Below are 22,795 nucleotides of genomic sequence, written 5' to 3'. Positions count from 1 at the left end.
AACCGAACATAGGAAGACGGTAAATGGAACATAGGAATGATACAAGGATTATGAGATCGGATCTGATTTCATTGAGGCGCTATGTTTGTTTCATGTTGTTTGTTAATTGTTGTGGATCGGTGTTGTTGATCCTGTTGTTATATTTGTTGTATTTTTAATTGCACTGACATTGTTATGATAATTTGTACCTGTAAACCGCATTGAGTCGCCTTTTTGGGCTGAAAAATGCGGTATAGAAATAAAGCAAATAAATAAATAAATAAATAAGTAGATAGCTCGGCCACATACACACATTTTAACTTTTATTATGTGTATAGATAGAGATATGTATTTCTCATTATGCTAACTGTAATTCTTTTTGGTAATAAGTTCATTAATATTTTTTATTTTTCATTGTGATTTTTAGCATGGCATTGAATGTTTGCCTGTTTTATATATATGTAAACCGCCCCGAGTCCCTACCAGGAGAGAGGGTGGTTAGAAATGATAAACAATAATAAATCAAGTCTGTCCCTTCCAAATTGGAAGAGTTGTTGGAGGGTATAAAGTTCTTCATTCAGATACATTGTCCGATGTTATCTTCCACAGAGAGATGGTATACAGCAGCATTGTATCTATATAAAATCAGACTATTACTGGCCCAGTTACTGACTATCAGATTGGCACCAGACCACCAAAACTTTTCCCATCCACACCCATGATAAACCAAGATGTCAGGAATTGAATGTATGCCTTATATGTGTTGTCTCCCAAGTTATGGCTCTCCCATACAGATGAGCTCGTTTCATCCTTGGAGCTGTCTTGTAAAACATGTTTCACCTAGTTAATTCAGGTTAATCTGCTGTATCTTTCTTGTATAAAGGAGGCATGTTTCACTAATTTTACAAGTTTGATAACATGGCAAATTAGTTTTTGTTATTCCAAATAGAAGAGGGGGGCAACTTTTTGTCTATGTGGTAAGTCTTGGTTCCTTTAGCACAATGATTCTCAACCTGTGGGTCTCCAGGTGCTTTGGCCTACAACTCCCAGAAATCCCAGCCAGTTTACCAGCTGTTAGAATTTCTGGGAGTTGAAGGCCAAAACATCTGGGGACCCACAGGTTGAGAACCAGCATTTATTCCATTCCCATATTTTGATGTTCCAGCCTTCACAGTAGTAATCCTTAAAGAATGAGCCTGTAAATTATCTAGTAACTTCTCCAGACTGCAAGAATGCACACATGATTTTAATGTTCCTTGCTACAGAGAATTCACGCTGAAGTAAGTTGGTTAATCACAAGACACCTGCTTTTTTTTTTGCTACTGACTGCTTTTCAGTCATCAAAAGTGCTATAGCCCACAAATACTTATGCTGAAATAAATGTTAATTTTGAAAGATGTTACAACATCTCTTTCCCCATCTTTTAAGACTGATAATAGATAAGCACAGCTCTTTGGTAGTTGGCCAAGCAGATGTGCCACCATCAAGAGACTTTGTGCAGTGATTGTGTCTTCCTAACACTGACAAGAAACCCTCCTAGGATTTTTACACATTATACCATTACAGTACTCTGCTTCTATGTTAAGGAGAAATCCATTTAGGGAGGCCTATTTACCATTTGCTCCCAGAGAGCTCTAGTGTCCCCCACCCCCCCGGGCAAAAAAAATCCCAAGTGGAATCAGTGTGCTATAATGGGATAGTAGGAAAGAGCCCTTGGGTTGGTAGGAAAATATGAGTGTGTTAAATGAAGGACAGTGAGTCAATTCATGCTAAACAATATAGCACCACAATCCCATATTTACAGCCATGGCTACATCCTATAGAATCCTTAGATTGGTAGGGTAATACTCTTCCGTAAACTGAGAATAACATATCTTATGAGTGAGATAGCAGGTATTATTAAAATAGAGTTGAATAGGCCCATTATCACAGACAAGCTGAATCTGTCATTCTTATTTTACACCAACATACTTGGAACCATGGCAATTAAAATGGGCTTACACTGTAACTGTGTAGTTAACGATTGCTCCACTGCAGAATTCTATAAAAAAAAAAAAAGCAGAGCAATTGTGTAACGGAAGCCTTATTCACAAGAACTTTATGATTCTGCACTGTTGGCTAGGAGAAACAGGTATATATTCTAGTTAAGCAGGTATAGCCCCAATTACTTCTCTAGAGTAAATATACCATGCTCCAATACTGCTTCTACCAGGGTGTGCCTCTTTCAAAGAGTGGCTTGGTGAATATTACCAGATAGCACCAGCGGAACCTGAAAATCTGCCTTGAGGAATAATCCTCAATGAAGTGTGATTGCGAGCCCAGCCCAACAAATGATGTTGCGGTTTTTCCCATCTCAAAGTGAACTTTTATTGAATAACCACAATTGCTTAGTATACAAAGGTGCTTTGGAGTTGATGTGCCAACAACTCAGGTTTTTTTTTATTTAAGAAAGCCACTGCAATCATGTCAGACTTTTCTCCCTGAACCAAGTGCTGTCTTCTGTTCCAGAATCCTGTGGACTTCATGCTTTCTCATAGACTCTAGTGGAGACAACGCCGTTTGCTGCACATTCCTAGGAGGGAAAACACAAAAGAGTTGGTATATGACCAATACTCTGTACTTTCATATCAGTGTATGAGCAGAATTCTGCAGCTTCCTATTAGATGGTCTCCTGTGCAAAATCCCTGAAATGTTTAGTGATCTAGATGTCCTAACTTCCCCTCCTTTTAGATACACTCACAATTTCTTGGTATACTTTTGCACTGTGCAGTCATATATATGTGGCTGGGGACAAGGCAACTGGTCAGGGTCAATAGCATGATTTGCACTGCACTGTATTGATGATTTGTTCTTACTGGTCCCAAGTACAATGAAGGACATGACTTTAGTGTCCCTGAAGATTATGCCTTTGGAGTCAAGAACTCTGTTCTGCATGGTAACAATGGTGACACAAATGAACCTGGATGATAGTTTGCAAATCTGAAAAAATACAAACTGATGAGTGAAGCCGGAGCCAACTCTGATCAGTATGTGTTTTCAATATCTTCCCTTTTTATGGCCATCAAGCTAGTGACCCTGCTACCAACACTGACCATGGCAGAATCACACACAGTAAGACCCCAGGCCTTACTGATTTAACAACAAATGGAATGTGCCAAAAATGGACTCTCAGAAGTAGCACCCATTGTTTGAAAACTCCTTCCCAAACTTTGGTATGCCGAGTGTTTTTGGATTTCAGTTCCCAGAAGTTCAAGCCAGTTTGCCCAAAAGCTAGGAATTCTGGGAACCAAAGTCTAAAACACTTGGAGGACCAAAGTTTGAGAAGTACTATTCTACATGCAGTTCAGAATAGGGCTGGGCGGTTTCGTTCGTTAATTTCGTAATTCGTTAAAAATTCGTTATTTTTTTGATAACGAAGTGATAACAAACCATTCAGGAGCAACTAAAAATCAAAACGAATTTTTCAATTTGTTTCGTAATTGTTTCGGATTCGTTTTGTATTTGTTTCGTTATCGTTTCAAAATCGTTTCGTTATTATTTCCGCATGTCTGGGGCAAGTTTTATAGTTGTTGTTTGTTTAATCAGTGAAAAAAAAATTATAAATATCACACCAACAGTCAACAACAGAGGGAGAGGGAAGCTTCAGAAGTTCCCCCTGTCCCATTTGGAGGTTTTTTAGCGTATTGCGCGGTCGCGTCCGCCATTAATGAATCGATTCGTAATTGTTTCGTAATTGTTTTGTAATTTCCGAAATTTCGTAAATATCGAACTTTTTAAAAGAAAAATTTCGGAATTCTTTTAAAAATCGAAACGCAAACCCCCCCAAAAAACAAATAGAGTTTAGAAACAAATTTTTCCGTGGTTGCCCAGCCCTAGTTCAGAAGGCAGAGTATGAGTAGATACTTACTTGCATATGCTTTTCATTTTTTGTAACAATCACTGTGATTCTGCTTTTTTCTATACCTTTTTAAATATCTGTATCTATCTGTCTCCCACCTTTCTCCCAATATGGGATCAAAGGCAACTTAAAACAAGATGAAGCAAAAAAAAAAATCTGACTAAAAATTTTAACGCACAATGAAACAAGCTATCGTATAAAAATGCCATTGGTATGAAAAAATACAGTATCATTTCAAAACATAATAATGTAACACTACAGAAATTACTGTTTATTATTTATATTGCAATATATCTTTTGGTATCTTTCAAAAATATTTGGGTGGTGGTTTTTATAGTATTTTTATGTAACTTAGAGATATATGATAAAATAGCATATGACTATAATAATATATATTCTCCAAAGATTAGGGTTTCCTTGTGAATGGATATTCTTCTCTGACCTTTGAAGCATACCTAACTAAACCATCCATAAAAATATCTTCAAAAACGCACACCTACCAGTAAGCAGAATGTATCACAATTGCTCCTTTTGCAGTATTAATTTTGCCTACAAAAGTTACATTTGTGCCGAGTTACCATGCAGCAGCCTAGATTGGTGCTTTCTAAATTGTTCAGTCCTTCCTTCAACCAGGGACCCTCGAGTGGCCATTTCATGGAGCTATTTTCAGATATCTGCAAAATTCTTATTTCACTTAGGTTTCTGAATCTTTGGTTGTTATTTACATTAATATCTTTTTTTAGTAGCAATTTTGATAGCTTTACTTAGTTGACTACATTTTGAACAAGAAAATCAAAATCTTCATTGGGCTGCTGTGATTTTTCCAGGCTGTATCAGAAGTATTCTCTCCTGATGTTTTGCTCACATCTATGGCACACATCCTCAGAGATTTGTTGGAAACTAGATAAGTGAGGTTTATATATCTGTAGAATGTCCAGGGTGTCACTTGCCTAGTTTCCAACAGACCACAACTTCTGAGGATGCTTGCAATAGTTGTGGGCGAAATGTCAGGAGAGAATGCTATCAGAACATGGCCATACAACCCAGAAAACTCACAGCAACCTAGTGATTCTGGCCATGAAAGCCTTCAGCAACACAATATCTTCATTTATAAAAGAAGATGAACACATCTTTTTGGTTAGTGCAATAACACCAATTTAGCACACAAGGAAAAAAAGCTAGGCCCTAAAGGGACAGTACTCCTCTCTCTCAATGTTGGCAGCATAAAAGGATCACTTAATCCTACTACTTGGATCCCCTCTTAAATTTTGCACTACACACACAGCTGGCAGTTCCACACACGTCTGTGCATGTCGTGTTCTTGAGAAGTCTGAATGAATCCAACCAACAAAAAAAGCCTAAAAAACATGGAGGCAGGCACTTCTGTCTCCACAAAAAGTACTCATGTCCAATATCAACTGCCTTTTTCTACACTGGGAGAGTGTATTCTAGTAGCCAAACTAGATGATTTTCCATGCAATCTTGTATTCTAAAGTGGCTAGCTTTAGTACATAAATGGGAAAGATGGGGCTCCTCAAATGTTGTTTGACTCTCACACATGTCTCCACTGTCTATACTGGTTATAGCTGGTGGGAGATGCAATAACTGGGTGGCTACATTTTCCCCGTCCTCGCTTTACTCAGAAAGCCATTCTCAGTTTGTTTAGATCAATTTAAGAGCCGTGGAAATAATGTCTGGGAACCATGCAGATAGCATCCACAAGAGATGTTCCAGTGCCTAGGGTTAGGGAGGATGTGTGACTCATAAATGCATTACTCTCTCAAAACTCCCAATTATTTTTCATCAGCCTGTGTATTACATTTCTGTTTGAAATCATTGCTCTGCCCTTGCAAATGGATAATAGACATTCTGAATAATAAAGGTATAGCCACAGTCAAGCGTATTTACAGTGCCCTGCTTTTAGATGAATATCCATGTACAATATTGCTGTGCCAATGGAATTTAAGGCCATGCCTGAAAGCCTTAAAATTCACATGAGACCTTATTCAATTTAAAATCGGTTCCAAAGACATTTTTGGCACAACTTCTACATTTCAGATTCAAATTAAAGGGTTGCTGTGTACCTTCAAACCTATGTTGAACCAATCACATGGTTTTCTAAGACCAAGAGCATGTTACTTGTCCATGATCACCTTGTGGGTTTTCATGGCCAAGCAGATTTGCACACTGGTTTCCAGAATTGTACGATCAGTTGGCCATCCACCTCCCTTCCTTGGCTATTCCAATATTATTTGATAACCTTCTCCAATGCTGACATATCTTCCCTTAGGTTTAGTTACAATGCTAGCTTGATTCGGCTTCATCACCACAGATACTAAAAGACAAGGGAGCTACGGATGGATGGGAATTTCTCAAGAGTGAAATACTCAAGGCGCAATTGCAAACCGTGCCAACAAAGAGAAAAAATAGGACAAGTGCAAAGAAGCCAGAATGGATGTCCAAAGAACTTCTAACTGTGCTAAGACACAAAAGGGACATGCACAAGAAGTGGAAAAAGGGAGAAATCACCAAAGAAGAATTCAAACAAATAGCCAACACCTGTAGGGAAAAGGTCCGCAAGGCTAAAGCAAAAAACGAGCTCAGACTTGCCAGGGACATTAAAAACAATAAAAATGGCTTCTATTCTTATGTCAGTAGAAAAAGGAAAAACAAGGAGGCAATAGGACCTCTTCGAGGAGAAGATGGGGCAATGCTGACAGGGGATAGGGAAAAGGCAGAACTACTTAATGCCTTCTTTGCCTCGGTCTTCTCACAAAAAGAGAGTCTTCAACCTCAGCAAGATGGAGTGGATGAGGGATTGGAGGACATCCAACCCCAAATTGGGAAAGAAGTTGTCCAGGAATACCTGGCCGCTCTTAATGAGTTCAAGTCCCCAGGGCCAGATCAACTACACCCCAGAGTATTGAAGGAACTAGCAGAAGTCATTTCGGAACCATTGGCAACCATCTTTGAGAGTTCTTGGAGAACGGGAGAAGTTCCAGCAGATTGGAGGAGGGCCAATGTGGTCCCAATCTTCAAGAAGGGAAAAAAGGATGACCCAAACAACTACCGTCCGGTCAGCCTCACGTCAATACCGGGCAAGATTCTGGAAAAGATTGTTAAGGAAGCGGTCTGCAAACACTTAGAAACAAATGCAGTCATCGCTAATAGTCAACATGGATTTATCAAAAACAAGTCATGCCAGACTAATCTGATCTCTTTTTTCGATAGAGTTACAAGCTGGGTAGATGCGGGGAATGCCGTGGATGTAGCGTACCTGGATTTCAGTAAGGCCTTTGACAAGGTCCCCCATGACCTTCTGGCAAGGAAACTAGTCCAATGTGGGCTAGGCAAAACTACGGTGAGGTGGATCTGTAATTGGTTAAGTGGACGAACACAGAGAGTGCTCACTAATGCTTCCTCTTCATCTTGGAAAGAAGTGACAAGTGGAGTGCCGCAGGGTTCCGTCCTGGGCCCGGTCCTGTTCAACATCTTTATTAATGACTTAGATGAAGGGCTAGAAGGCATGATCATCAAGTTTGCAGACGACACCAAATTGGGAGGGATAGCCAATAGTCCAGAGGACAGGAGCAGAATTCAAAACGATCTTGACAGATTAGAGAGATGGGCCAAAACTAACAAAATGAAGTTCAACAGTGACAAATGCAAGATATTCCACTTTGGCAGAAAAAATGAAATGCAAAGATACAGAATGGGGGACGCCTGGCTCGAGAGCAGTACGTGTGAAAAAGATCTTGGAGTCCTCGTGGACAACAAGTTAAACATGAGCCAACAATGTGATGTGGCAACAAAAAAAGCCAATGGGATTTTGGCCTGCATCAAGAGGAGCATAGTGTCTAGATCTAAGGAAGTAATGCTACCCCTCTATTCTGCTTTGGTTAGACCACATCTGGAATATTGTGTCCAATTCTGGGCACCACAATTCAAGAGAGATATTGACAAGCTGGAATGTGTCCAGAGGAGGGTGACTAAAATGATCAAGGGTCTGGAGAACAAGCCCTATGAGGAGCGGCTTAGGGAACTGGGCATGTTTAGCCTGAAGAAGAGAAGGCTGAGAGGAGATATGATAGCCATGTATAAATATGTGAGAGGAAGCCACAGGGAGGAGGGAGCAAGCTTGTTTTCTGCTTCCTTGGAGACTAGGACGCGGAACAATGGCTTCAAACTACAAGAGAGGAGATTCCATCTGAACATTAGGAAGAACTTCCTGACTGTGAGAGCCGTTCAGCAGTGGAACTCTCTGCCCCGGAGTGTGGTGGAGGCTCCTTCTTTGGAAGCTTTTAAGCAGAGGCTGGATGGCCATTTGTCAGGGGTGATTTGAATGCAATATTCCTGCTTCTTGGCAGGGGGTTGGACTGGATGGCCCTTGAGGTCTCTTCCAACTCTTTGATTCTATGATTCTATGATATTCAGTTCCCCAGCATTTTTCAAATTTACGACAGCCCTTGAGCTGAGAGAAGTTATAGATCTTTGATTTGGTTTGAATGAAACTATGTAACTATATTGATCAGCATGGGCTTTGTCACCTTCCACATTTGCAAATGTCTACACACATTAAAAAAGTGAACTCACCAAAATCAACTTTCCATCATTTATTTTCCTTTTCAGTGTGGTCTCTTTGCCATCCCATTTCTGCAAGTGGACCAGCACACCGTCCTCTAATGTCACAAGACTCTGCCAAAAAAGAGCAATCGGGTTAATTTAGTCCAACCTAGGAATAAATAACTCCTGCAGAAGCCCAAGGGTCAAGTCACTAAAGTAGGGAAAGCCATAAAAAAGAAAAAAAAGAAAAAGAAAAATCCAGATTGTTCCACATTTGAAAAGTAAATTATGTTTGACTTCTGTAGTTTATAAAATATAGAATAAAGCCTGAAAGAAAAGAAACTTGTAGTAGACTAGCTTTCCCCAAATAGGCACCCGCTATATTTTCTGAGCTACAACTCCTATTCCTGGACAGGCCTGTAGCGAGGGGGGGGGGGTTAGGGGTTCAACCCCCCCCCCCCCGAAATTTTTCAGGTTAAAAAAAATAAACCTACTCATGAATTTTAACTGGTTAACCAAATCCCCATGCTAAGTCTATGAGACACAAAAAATTAAGAGTCCTTCCAGAACTGCAAACACTATCTCAAGCAAATATCGACAATTTATTCACACTGTCATTTCTTGCAGCAATAGCTGATGTAGCGAAGCAACCAAGTTTGGGGGGGGGGGGGGGTTAGATTTCAAGGCCCTCAATCTTCTGAACAGGGACACAGACAGCAAAATGAACCCACAGGAGTGTTAACTTTTCCCTATGCTATCCAAAGCGTGCTCTCTCTCTCTCTCTCTGTGTGTTTATATATCTGGAGTCACACTTTAAAATGTACATGTTCTGACTTAGGGCCCTTCCACACAGCCATATAACCCAGAATATCAAGCCAGATAATCCACAATATCTGCTTTGAACACAATTATCTGAGTTCACACTGCCATATAATCCAGCTCAATATGAATTTTATACAGCTGTATGGAAGGGGCCTTACAAGCAAATTCAACTAAAAAACAAGCCTTATTCCGAACTTGTGGACTGCCTGTATAATAATATTGTCCTGACCAGGATTATATATACTATGGAGAATTGTGAAGGGTAGATGGCGAGTGTTGTGTGATTTTGGAAGCTAAGCAGGGTCAGCCCTAGTTAGCACTTAGACGGGAGGCCTTCAAAGTGGTGCAGGTTGTATTTCAGAGGAAGAAACCGGGCAAACTGCCTCTGAATATTACTTGCCTAACAAAATCATATGCAAGTCATGGGGTCACCATAAGCTAAGAGATGACTTGAAGGCATATATACACAGACAACAAGATCTACACATTTCAAGAAACCAAATATTTTGATGTCATATCCTCAATCCAGATCAAATAGGTGCTTTCCACCTTGCTATTTAAATACCCCCAATGTCAGTCTTTCTCATATTGATCAGGGGCCCTTTTAAGTTATACAATTATGCCACAACACTTCAATGGCTATGGCTGGAACCAATGGAATCCTAGAGTTTAGAAAGGCACTAGAATCCCCCAGCTGAAAATTTAAACAACTGCTCCCTACACTTTCATAGGACAGAACCATGTCAGTTATAGTGGGATCACATTGTTAGAACTCTATATTGGAAAAGAGGCCCAGGTACTTTGAGGTAACTTCCTATGTGACACATTTAAATGAAAGTATTATCCTGAATGTAACATGATCCAATTGGAAATAAAATGCAAGATTTAAAAATGACCTTACCTTTACTTTCCTGTCATCTGCTGTGGTTTCATCAAATTCTTCCCCCAGTTTGAAAGAAAGCTCTGTGTTCTTGAAACTGCTCTCTGTTCTGATGGTTATGACATCCCCGTTGCATTTGATGATGACATTGGGTTTGGCGACACCAGCTATCTTCCTTGTGGCATAGCCCACACCTTGAAGCCAAAACAGAAATTATTAGGCTTTTCTCATGCAGTTACTTGAAGCTGAACGATCACCAGGGACCCACTGAATTACAATGGGCATAGTGTCACAAGCCTGGACCATTAGGAGTTATGGGAGTTAAAGTCCAAAACAACTGGAGGGCTGAAGTTTGCCCATGCCTGGTATACACAATAGAGCAAGAGTGGGTAGGAACTGAAGCCCACTGTTGGATAGGAGATGTTGAATCCTAATACCCATAATTTCTCCTCCAGCTATTCAACAGACTTTTCCAACTAATATACTATCATAGCTTCTTTCCAAAAAAACTTCCCAAAGACTGATGGCTCATGGACTGATACTAACCCACCGACAACCACTTTGGTTAGCACTGCTTTAAGGATGATCCTGGAATTGAAGTGTAGCAAATATAGCTCTGTCTTCCAACGTGGGAAAATCTCCAATGGGCTCAGTATAAATATTGGAGCCCGTGGATCCTCCACATCTTTTGTAATACAACTTTACATTATTAAGGTGGTGGCATTCACATTGTATAGTAACAAACCCCATAGTTAATCTAGTCCAAGACCTCCTTAATCAGTCTTGAAAACACACAGGATTACTCTAATGTATCTAACACAATTGTTATAGGAATAAAATGGAAGGGATTGCAATTGACACTGCCTTGAGTTCATGTAAGAAAGGTGGAGGATAAATGTGTAACTACTAAACAAACATCAATCTTCTTTCCCATGGCATGATTTTAAAGCAAGGGGGTTGTCAATTTCCTACAGTGGAATTCCTTGCCTCAAGAGGTTGTTCACCTTCTGGTTTCCTTGTATTTAGTTAGCAATTGAAGACATCCCTTTACACAACCCTTTGACTCGATTGCTTGGTTTTACTTTACCAAGCAGCACCTTTTGCAGCTTGCCTTTTCTGTGGCTCTTATTCAGTCCTGCATACATATTGTTGATTGATTGTGTTTTCATGTTTTATAGTTTTGTAATCAACTTTGAAACAATATTCCTTTTGTAAATAAGCACTAGATCAGTGGTTCCATACCTTTTTTTTTTTTTAACCAGGAACCACAAACCAACATTAGTACCAAAAGGGTTACGAATCGGTTTTTGGTCCACTTGAGATTCAGTTTGATTATTTGGGGTGCTGATTCAGAAAATTGCATTGGCTAGACCACATCAGTTCTAATTTCCGATTCAGAACATATGCCATCCAGTAGTCGCCATCTGCTTGCTCACAAAAAAAACATATTTAATAAGCCTCAGCACTATAAGACAGTTTCGCAAGAGCAGTCACTCTCATTGTAATGGTGAGGCCACGGACCATATTTTAGTTCTTGCAGACCACTGGTGGTCCATGGACCACAGGTTGAGAACCACTGTATTAGATGAACCAAATTCCCTGCTTTATATAAAACTGACAGAGTCAGGACATGCCACTGTAAAATTGTTTGACCCAAGACCATTTGTAATGACTTGTCTCTACCAGCCTTCGTTCCCTTGAGCTTTAGTGGTTCCTGTATTTTAAACTGTAATCAAGAGAATAAACTCTAACCACTAATTTCATGACTCAGTGAATCCTATTTGCTGTACTAGTCAAGTGAATGGGACTGCTCTGTAATAAGGAGGCTGTGCTCACAGTCACTATGGTAAACCTAATTAAGCGTATTAATGCAAGTTGTAATTAACTAGACATGGGATTACATGAGAAGCACTTTACAACTATGACCAATAATTGCATATCTTTGAGATGGAAAGTTACTATATTGTTGCATAAGTGGCCTAGCAATATGGTACCAACACTTGGAAATGCAGTTATGCTCAGTGACCATTTAGCAGCGTAGTGAATGCTTTGGAAGCTGCCTTACAGAAGATGAAGCTATTTGCTCATTTAAAAGCACTATGGTCTACTCTGGTAGGTAACAGCTCTCTACCATCTCAGTTCAAGCTCTTCCTCCATGTCTGATACTAGGCACCATATCAATTAGGAGTTGCCACCAATTCAAGGCAGAACTTGCTTGACCACCAACAAAATCCCTCTACAATAGCGTTTCTCAAGCTGGGGGTCGGGACCCCTGGGGGCATCACAAGCGAGTATCCAAGGGATTGCCAAAGACCATTAGAAAACACAGTATTTGCTCTTGGTCAAGGGGGTTCTGTGTGGGAAGTTTGGCCCAATTCTATCATTGGTGGAGTTCAGAATGCTCCTTGATTGTAGGTGAACGATAAATCCCAGCAACTAGAACTCCCAAATGTCAAGATCTATTCTCCCCAAGCTCCACCAGTGTTCACATTTGGGTATGTTGAGTATCTGTGCCAAGTTTGGTCCAGATCAATTGTTGTTTGAGTTCTGTATGCCAAATTTAGTTCAATTCCATCGTTGGTGGAGTTCAGAATGCTCTTTGATTGTAGGTGAACTATACATCCCAGCAACTACAACTTCCAAATGACAAAATCAATTCCCCTTCCCAACCCCACCAGTATTCAAACTTGGCTGTACTAAGCATTTGTGCTAAATTTGGTTCAGTGAATGAAAATTCATCCTGTATATCAAATATTTACATTACAATTCATAACACTAGCAAAATTACAGTTATGAAGTAGCAATGAAAATAATGTTATGGTTGGGGGTCACCACAACATGAGGAACTGTATTAAGGGGTCGCGGCATTAGGAAGGCTGAAAAACACTGCTCTATAAATTCAAATTGCACACTGATACATGTGGATTTTCTTCTCAGTTCAGATTTTCCCTTACTGCAAAATTTCTTGATTACACACCAGATGTGTATGTCAATGCTGAAAGGGACAATGGGAAAACACTTTATTCCACAACTACAGGAAAATATATTAAATTCAAAATTATGAATAAACAAAAGTTCAACTGTAAACTCAACCCTATGAAAGAGTTCAAAACTAAAATTCCACACATTTACATGCATGCTAGATGCATTTTTAAAAGGGTGGGCATGGTCATTATCCAACATCTCTCACCTCCATGAATTGAAAGCCGACAACGTATGACAGGAGTCACGTCTGTATCACGTCTGCATGGATTACTCATTTTTGGGTTGACTACAGGTCATATTCTGTGGATTTGAAATTCTCCTAATAAACTATCTTTTCCATTGTCTCTTTCAATATCCTTGGAGCCATTTCGAACAGATAATACCAGCCTGCATTCCACATTTCCCCTATAAGCTAAATGACTGAGATGGAATTTCTATCACTTTATTTCAACACCCAGCTTTTAAATAGTATTGTTACACAGAAATCCAAGCTTTTCATTTCATTTCCAACCCCTGCACAACCTATTGCCTAATGTATCAATAGATTAAGCAGTAAGAAATATTCAGTATAAAACCAAATTAAATTTGTTTACAACCCATGCTTCACTGAGTTCAACAGAGTTTTCTACCAAATAGCAATATTTTGGGAAAGCAGTCAAAAATAGAAAATAACTGGGACATACTTAACAGACAAATATGTAACTACACTGGAATCCTAGCAGATATAATTCAAATGGCAGTACTCCACCCTACACCTGCAACTGCTTACAAGCAGGACAGTCAACTTAAAAGCTTACAATACAGTAGTTGCATTTACCAAAAAAAGTTCAGTTTGTGATTTAATAAATTTAGCAAATATATTTAAATTGAAACTGAATTTGTGTTGGGAGGGTAAAAAGAGAGTACAATTGTTAGTTTTATTTTATCTTTTTTTCTTAACAAAAACACTGAAAAAGTTAAAATTTATTCCAAACAATCATGAAAAATGTTCTTTCTTACCAACTTCTTTCATGTAGTCCTCAAATTTCTCACTGGAAACCAACTTCCAAGTTCCCAAAAACTGTTCAACCATTGTGCTGGATTTTGCTCTCTGAAAAGAGTTCCTAAAAATCTCACAGAGAGAACATCCACGAAGCCTTATAATGACTTTAAAAAGAAGCTCTTCCCATGTGACTCTGTGGGATTAGCCAATAGAAACTGGGGCTGTCAGGGACTCCAATTACCTGATTTATTCCTCCTTCTGTGTAGGTCATTGTGTAATTAGTCATCACACACTTCTTGCAGCATTGAATGGTCAGCATTTTGTTATTTTGCTTAAAGAGCCTGGGTGATTTCTGTGGCTGCTCTTTTTTTTCTCCCAATGCTCTTCGTCTGGCAGGAAACTTAATTAAACCACAGACTTCACATAACCAAGCATACGGCAGTATTGTCAGCACATATTTAGTATTAGTAACAATGATATTTTGTCCCATTTGCATCCACCCAAACTCTATGAAATGCTCAGAATCATGAATGGTGCAAGTCTGTGTTTATTTACTCAGAACTAAATCCCCCTGTAACCAATGAGATACCTTCCCATGTAAATATGCATAGGATTATAGTTGAAAGCAATTAGGTTTCTGTCTCTACCCATGAAATGAAAGTCAAACAGTCCTTTAGTTCCCTAGAGGTGTACTCAGAAATAAAAGAGGGAAGCACTTTTAATAGCAGTGGAAAAGAGGGAATTTCAACATGAGTTGCTTGCATGCCTATCATTATTTTATTTATTTATTTACTATATTTATACCTCGTCCTCTTTCACCCCAAAGGGGACTCAGAGCAGCTTACAAACTGGCAGCAATTCAATGCCATATAAACAAACATATAAAAACAATAAGCATATATATTAAAAACCATAAAAGTATATATATATATATATATATATATGCATTAAAAACCAATTATTAAAACCAAACAAATCCAAAGTCATAGTCCAGGAGCCATTTCAATCGTGTTGCACTCATTTCATATCCACTTAGTGTACTGAATTACTCTCCAAAGGCTTGGTCCCACAGCCAAGTTTTTAATTTTTTTCCTAAAGGTCAGGAGCAAGGGGACTGATCTGATTTCACTGGGAAGAGAATTCTATAGCTGAGGGGCCACCACTGAGAAGGCCCTGTCTCTCATCCCCACCAATCGTGTCTGTGAAGGAGGTGGGACTGAGAGCAGGGCCTCCCTAGAAGATCTTAACCTCCGAGGTGGTTCATAAAGGAAGATAGATTCAGACAAGTAAGCTGGACCAGAACCATTTAGGGCTTTGTAGGCTAAAGCCAGCACTTTAATTGTGCTCAGTAGCAGACTGGCAGCCAGTGGAGCTGGTGTAACAGGGGGGTTGTGTGCTCCCTGTGCTCCTCTCTGGTGAGGAATCCGGCTGCCACCTGTCAGACCACTTACTTGAAGCTTCCAAACAGTCTTCAAAGACAAACCCACATAGAGTGCATTGCAGTAGTCTATTTGGGGTGCTTTGAATACAATTTTCCTGCTTTTTGGCAGGGGGTTGGACTGGATGGCCCATGAGGTCTCTTCCAACTCAGTGATTCTATGTAACTAGAGCATGGACCACTGTGGCCAAGTCTGGCTTTCCAAGATATGGGTGCAACTGGCGCACAAGTTTTAATTGCGCAAAAGCTCCCCTGGCCACCATCGAGACCTGGTATTCCAGACTCAGTGATGAATCCGGGATCACTCCCAAGCTGTGAACCTGCACCTTCAGGGGGAGTGTAACTCTATCTAGTACAGGCTGTAACTCTAGACCCTATTCAGCCTTTCGACTGACCAGGAGTACCTCTGTCTTGTCTGAATTCAATTTCAATTTGTTCGCTCTCTTCCAAATCGCCACAGTTGCCAACCACTGGTTCAGGATCTGAACAACATCATTTGTTCCCGTTGCAAAACTTAGGGTTTGACAAGACATTAAAAAGAACTAGTCTTTTACATAATGGGTATACATAATGCGTAACAGACCAATCCTGAAATACAGGGTTATTATATAACTAACTATAGTAACAGCAATGATAAGACTTTGGTCTACAAGTATTTGCACATACGTACATAATGAGATATCTTATTTATTATTTATTATTTACGGCATTTATATGTCGCCCTTCTCACCCCGAAGGGGACTCAGAGCGGCTTACAAGTCATAAGTACATACAACATACTACATAATACATAACTAGCATAGTACTATAACATCATTCATAACACTAGTATTACATAATATTATTGCTAGGGGAGGGACGCTGATGTCACAGGGGACAAGATGGCAAGATATCTTGGAAGTGGGACCCAGATCTAAACATGAAAATGATGTTATATGTACACTTTATACATATGGACTAAAGATAATTTTATACACAATATTTTAAAGAATTTGATGCACATGATTACCGTGATCACCATCTCAGCCACACATCTGGGCAATTTTGGAGTATTTTGGATTTTGGGATTATAGATAAGGAATGTTCAACCTGTATAATTAATTTAACTGTTTTATTTAATTGTCTATAATTTGTGACTATCTATAAGAGGAGGTTTTAAGACAGTTTTTAAATGTGTTTTCATCATGTATTAATTCTTTAAAATGTTTTCACCCATTGTAATCACTGCAGGAGTTCTGGTGGGCTCAATGGCAATAGACAAATGCCTTAAAGAAACAGGAACAAATTGCTAAAGGAAAGCTTTGGTACTCTTCAGGTGCTTCAACAGCTGATAATGAAGCAAAACTTGTCTTAAGGGACATTTCCTCCATCTTGACCATTGTGAGAACTGCATTTTCCACACATACCATGCAAGGATGTCATCAGAACTTTGGAGTCAAGATGAAAAAATGTTTTGGCAATGTTTCACTAAGTATTGTAAAGTGTTTCTTGTAAATAGGCAGATGCAATGCCTTGTTTTAATGAAGGGGGATCTCAAAATAATAGGTTTAGAAGCATGCAGGATGTTTTCTCTTTTTGTGGTTCAGTCTAATGTACAGATTTACACTACTGTAATTATCCTGAACAATCCATGCCAAAACTGGAACAAATTCAACACTGTTGGTGAAGTAGCTGCCTTAGATGTTTCCACACCTGTATGGGTTGAAACGCCAATGCTGTTAACAAAGACCAATATTTGCTAAGATATTACCATGTTGCTCTATTGCCAAAGATCTTTGGGTGGGGAACAGTCATTAAAAACATTCAAGATGATGCAAAACAATACAGTGTTATCAAAATAACCATCAGTCTAACATTTGTCATGAATGATTCAAACATGGAGAAACTGTTTTGGGCATATTTCACAGTGTCATTTCAAAACTTCATTTGTCTAAACCAGAACCATCATGACAAAACCTTCCTTGAAGGCACTTATTTGTTAGTTTAGGTGACTGAAGTCTGGGGTAAGGCTTATCAGGGATATATCATCAAACTTCGAACTGCTGGGTTGGCAGAAGCTGGGGCTAACGCAGGAGTTCACCCCGCTCCCCGAATTCAGACCGCTGACCTCAGAGGCAGCCCTAGGTAATTTTCAACTGTAAGCAAACAGTATTTTGGTGCCCCTCCCCCCAACAAATCACTGATATATATTTTCTGTTCATCGTGGGAGTTCTGTGTGCCATATTTGGTTCAATTCCATCATTGGTGGAGTTCAGAATGCTCTTTGATTTTAGGTGAACTACACATCCCAGTAACTACAACTCGCATATGTCAAGGTCTATTTTCCCCCAAGAGCGCCTCAAGAGCGCCCCTGGGCAAAATCAACTATCCTGCAAATGCTTGCTTTGTGTAATGGGTTGAGCCGCCCCTGGCTGACCTTTTGGTCAGTAAGTTCAGTAGCTCAGTGCTTCAACCTGCTGCTCCACCAGGGCTCCACCAGGGCTCATCTACACTGCCTTATAATGCAGTTTGAAACAGTGTAGACTCATATAATGCAGTTAATCAAACGGTATTAAACAAACTGTATTATATGAGTCTACACTGACCATATGATTAAATTTCAAACTGACAGTTTAGATGGGGCCTTATTCAAAATTACCCTGTGGGCAGGCCCGTAGCCAGGATTTTGTTTCAGGGGGTGCTGAGTTTGATTGGGGGGGGGGGCTGAGTTTGGTTCAAGGGGGGGGCTGGAGATCTACCCTAGCAAACCTTTTGTATCATTATCCTAATAGCCCCATGCATGGTGATCAGCTCATGATATGAATAAACATAACAGTTTAAATAATGTACCCGTAAGGCCTTCTCGTGGACCACCCTGAGAATTTCGGGGGGGAGGAGGGGCTGAAGACCGTCAAGCCCCCCCCCCCCCCGGCTACATGCCTGCCTGTGGGTTTCTATGGCTAAGCAGGGATGTGAATCCTGTTCTCCCACAACTCTGTTCAGTACTCAAAACACCATACTACGCTGGCTCTATTGTCTTCCGAACATTGCAGGAAATGTGATTGTTGTTGTTGTCATCACTGTCATCCTCATCCAGCAGAAAACTAAACAACAGTAATTTGCTATATGAAAAATAGCCCTATGGCAGAATAAATAATAAATCCAGGTAAGATAGTAGCGTCCCCAAATAGGCAATCCAGAACAGCCTCAACTTGCATTTTAGCTTGCGTGGCAAGATCCAGCTAATAGCTGTATAATTATTCATTCATAGCTGTGAGAATTTCAATGGATTGTGCTAGTATGTATATGTTCAGTGGTCAGACCTTTGTGTCCATTATAGGACTACCGTATCTTTAACAACTAAGTAAGATGCAGGATATCAACAGATGTAACATTATATACAAGTTATAGGTGCTGAAATGCCCTCTGTCAAATTCTTATTAATGGTGCAGGAACTTTTTTGCTATGGCCACTTTTCTCTTTGGTCTCATTTGCCTGATATTTTAAAAATTAAAAATGCATCGTCTGTGTAATTTGATGCCTGAGTTCGTCTGTTTGTGTGTTTTGCTCTATTTACATATTGAATTGAGAAAAATGTGTTATCTTGCTATAATTGAGTAGGAGAAATATAACTTTAACACAAAACAGCAAAACAGCAAAATAGCCTAAGAGAAGTATCATATCCACGAACCTTTCTCTCATTTTCAAAAGGAAATGATCCATCTGAACTTTGTTCCTTCATTCCTCTTCCCTCCCACCAACCCTACTCTGCTTTTCTGCCTCTTCCCTCTGACTCTTGCTTATCTTTTTTCCCTTTTTTTGTTAGAAGGGAAATGAGATCTCTGTTATACAGCTGTGCTGTTATAGGGGGAAATTATCCTATTATTCTTCATGGCAAACAGCTCCTGTTAATGTGGCCCTTGGGACATAAAAAGCTTGAACAGGAATGAGGTTCTGCGTTGTTTTTCCTGGCAGGACTCCTTTGAGTAAGAACTTTATTCAGTAGATAAAGTTTTCCACCTCATGGAAGACAAAGTTCAAACAATTGTGCATTGAAGAGACAAAGCTTCAATCTTGTCCTGCAAGAAAAGGGGAAAAATGGTCAGGGACCTTGGAAGGAACAGCTGGGGTGCTCCTTATATCTATCACAACATGCTACCTGGAGAACCAGTATGGTACAATGGATTAACTGTTGGACTAAGGGTACATCTACACTGTAGAATATAATGCAGTTTGACTCCACTTTGTTATGTATCTTCAAGACAACTCCAGCTTATGGTGAATCAAACATGAGGTTTTCTTGGCAATATTTATTCAAAGGAGGTTTGACATTTTTTCCATCTTCAGCTGTTCAGAGAGTCTAACTTGCTTAAGGTTATAGTTGAACAAACCCAGGTCTCTCATATTCCTAGGGTACATCTACACAATTGTTTCTCAATCTTTCTAATGCCTCGACCCCTTAATACAGTTCCTCATGTTGTGGTGACTCCCAACCATAAAATTATTTTTGTTGCTACTTCATAACTGTAATTTTGCTACTGTTATGAATCGTAATGTAAATATCTGATATGTAATGTAAAAATCTGATATGGACCAAATTTGGCACAAACACCCCATACACTCACATTTGAATACTGGTGGGGTTGGGAGGGACTGATTTTGTCATTTGGGAGTTGGAATTGCTGGGATTTATAGTCCACCTAAAATCAAAGAGCATTCTAAACTCCACCAACGATGGAATGGAACCAAACTTGGCACACAGAACTCCCATGACCAATGGAAAATATTGGAAGGGTTTGGTGGGCATTGACTTTGAATTTTGGAGTTGTAGTTCACTTACATCCAGAAAGCACTGTGGATTCACACAATGATAGATTTGGGGAAACTTGGCATGAATACTCAATATGGCCAAATCTGAACACTGGTGGAGTTTGGGGGAAAATAGACCTTGACATCTGGGAGTTGTAGTTGCTGGGATTTATAGTTCACAAAGAGCATTCTGAACCCCACCAATGATAGAAATGGGCCAAACTTCCCACTGGTGCAAGCCTCTTTCCAGCCTCGCATGCTTTCGCTTGCTTGCACATGTGCACCACTCTGCCATGTGCTGAGCATGCCTGCTCTCCCCTCCCCACTTGGAGTGTGAGAAACAGCTTTCCCCTTAGCTGAGAGACCAGTTGAGAGGCTGGCCAATCACAGCCGTGAAGGGCTTTTGGTGGGAGGATTCGCCGTCTATTTCCAAAAAGGAAGAGAAAGACAGGTGGAGAGATCTTCAGCCTTCTCTGCTAAAGGGGATCTTAAGACTATTAGGAATATGTTTTCTAATGGTCTTTGGCAACCCCTCTGACACCCCCTCTTAACCCCCTCCCAACTGATCTGCACTATAGAATAAATGCAGTTTGACAGCACTTTAGCTCCCATGGCGGTCATGGGAGTTGTAGCCCGTGAGACAACCTCATGGTGGAGTCACCATAAGTTGGAGTTGCTTGAAGACACATAACAAACAAATGTGCTACTCCATTGCCTAATGGTAGGGCCACATTGTGGGTTTAGCTTTTGTGCATTTGGTTATTGATAAATTTGATTAGCATGATCTCTCTAGAAATCTCAAAGTCCTCCAATGCAACCCTGTTGGAGGTGGATCACAGACTTGTTCTGAAAGACCTAGAGATTCCTGGAAATAACAGCTCTTTAGGGATTTCAAGGTCTAACAGAAATTGACCAGTTTCTGATGGGAGTTCAACTTAAAGTTATACTGGATGATGTAAAGATTTCCATAGAGGTGCTTCTCTCAGCTTAAAACTGTGTTTTAAAATTGTGGTTTCCTTTGTTTTAGCAGGGATCCTGTGCCTTTAACCCAAGCAAATGAGGAAGACTGGCTGTAATGCCTGGTCATACATTGTGAGCATTGAATTGCTTTCCTTAACCTCTGTTGCTCCTTTCTCTGAGCTGTGAGTAGATACCTTTGGACCAGATACTGATGAAACTCAGAGTCTATTTTTATTAGCAATGCCATTGCAAGACAACTGTAAGAAAGGTCTTGCTCATGCTGATTCATCTTCTCACATGAGCTGAGATCCCATATGAACAAAAATAACTTAGGATCCATCTTGTAGTATGATACTTTGAATGCACATGAATGTGGTTTGTGGTGGTATATGGCAAAAAATAGATTTCAGATTGAAAGTTGTATCCTTGATATTCTTCATCTCGAAACAGGCACTGAGTTTAGCAGGCTGATCCAACATTCATACCTACAGAATCTTGGGATTTGGAGTTTGGGAAGGTAATTTAAACCTCTTTAGTAGATAATTACAAACTACAAATCCCAGGATCCCATAGACGAACTACGAGAGCGGAAATGCTATCAAAGTGCTACAACTATGTAGCTCAAGTGTGCTGGTGGAACTATAATTAAATTGTAGGTCGAGACTTGTGCAAGCAAACCACTTTGTTAGGAAGAGTTCTACCATGCCTTTTTCTGGGCAAAAGGTAGTCAAATATGTTCTTACTTGCCATGGACTAGTCTTGCTAATGCCTTATAATATCAGTGAGTTGAGATTTTCAAGTATTATGAACTTGAAAAAAAACTACCTATTATTCCACAAAACCAAACAGAAAGTATCCCCCACTGCATCCTACTGTTTTTGGGAGAAAATAGTTTGATCGCTAAAGTATATGTTTATAATTATATTATATTATAATAATAACACTTTATTTGTATTCTGCCCTATCTTCCCAAGGGGACTCAGAGCGGATTCATTCAATGTCTGGAAACAATGACATACAGATAAAGGTAAAGGCTTCCCTTCCATCTCCAGCTCTGGAGGTGATGCTCATATCCATTTCTAAGCCGAAGAGCCTGCGTTGCCCTAGGTCATGTGGCTGGCATGACTGCATGGTACTTATTGATCTACTCACATTTGCATGTTTTCAAACTGCTAGGTCGGCAGGAGCTGGGGCTAACGGTGGGAGCTCACCCTGTCACATGGATTCGAATTGTCAGCCTTCCAGTCAGCAAGTTCAGCAGCTCAACAATGTAATCCGTTGTGCCACCTAGCTCCTTTGTTGACCCACCACAGCCACTTTGGCCTTGGACAAATGGATAAAACTGCAGAAGTGGACAGGAAATGTAAAAACACCATACTTCATTTTCAGTTTGTTCAGACCCAAGAAACAACATTAATTAAATAGTTAATAATAAAATTGTCCTTATTTTCTACAATACTTGAGTCTGGCCTCTTTATTCCTGGGTTCGGCAGCAAACAG

General features: G+C 39.9%; 1 protein-coding gene across 1 annotated transcript; it reads right to left on the bottom strand.

The window, feature by feature from the left end:
• Nucleotides 1–2,321: 2,321 nt before the first annotated feature.
• LOC132774945 (fatty acid-binding protein, adipocyte-like) lies at nucleotides 2,322–14,267 on the bottom strand. Its single transcript, XM_060775537.2, has 4 exons — nucleotides 14,127–14,267; nucleotides 10,164–10,336; nucleotides 8,471–8,572; nucleotides 2,322–2,551 (listed from the first exon to the last, which is right to left on the bottom strand). The coding sequence occupies exons 1-4, from the start codon at nucleotides 14,197–14,199 to the stop codon at nucleotides 2,501–2,503; spliced, it is 399 nt and encodes a 132-aa protein (XP_060631520.1). The 5' UTR covers nucleotides 14,200–14,267; the 3' UTR covers nucleotides 2,322–2,500.
• Nucleotides 14,268–22,795: the final 8,528 nt, after the last annotated feature.

The sequence above is a fragment of the Anolis sagrei genome, chromosome 4, assembly GCF_037176765.1.
Source record: "Anolis sagrei isolate rAnoSag1 chromosome 4, rAnoSag1.mat, whole genome shotgun sequence".
Lineage (NCBI taxonomy): Eukaryota > Metazoa > Chordata > Lepidosauria > Squamata > Dactyloidae > Anolis > Anolis sagrei.
Note: the sequence above shows the minus strand (reverse complement) of the source record. Positions and strands in the feature narration are given on the sequence as shown.

Bases quoted from the DNA above. Each gene is read 5' to 3' on its own strand.
- LOC132774945 (XM_060775537.2), bottom strand. From the start codon at position 14,199: ATGGTTGAACAGTTTTTGGGAACTTGGAAGTTGGTTTCCAGTGAGAAA. The intron at 10,337-14,126 runs GTAAGAAAGAAC...TTTGGCTTCAAG, and splicing joins GGACTACATGAAAGAAGTTG to GTGTGGGCTATGCCACAAGG. The intron at 8,573-10,163 runs GTAAGGTCATTT...CTTTTTTGGCAG, and splicing joins CAGATGACAGGAAAGTAAAG to AGTCTTGTGACATTAGAGGA.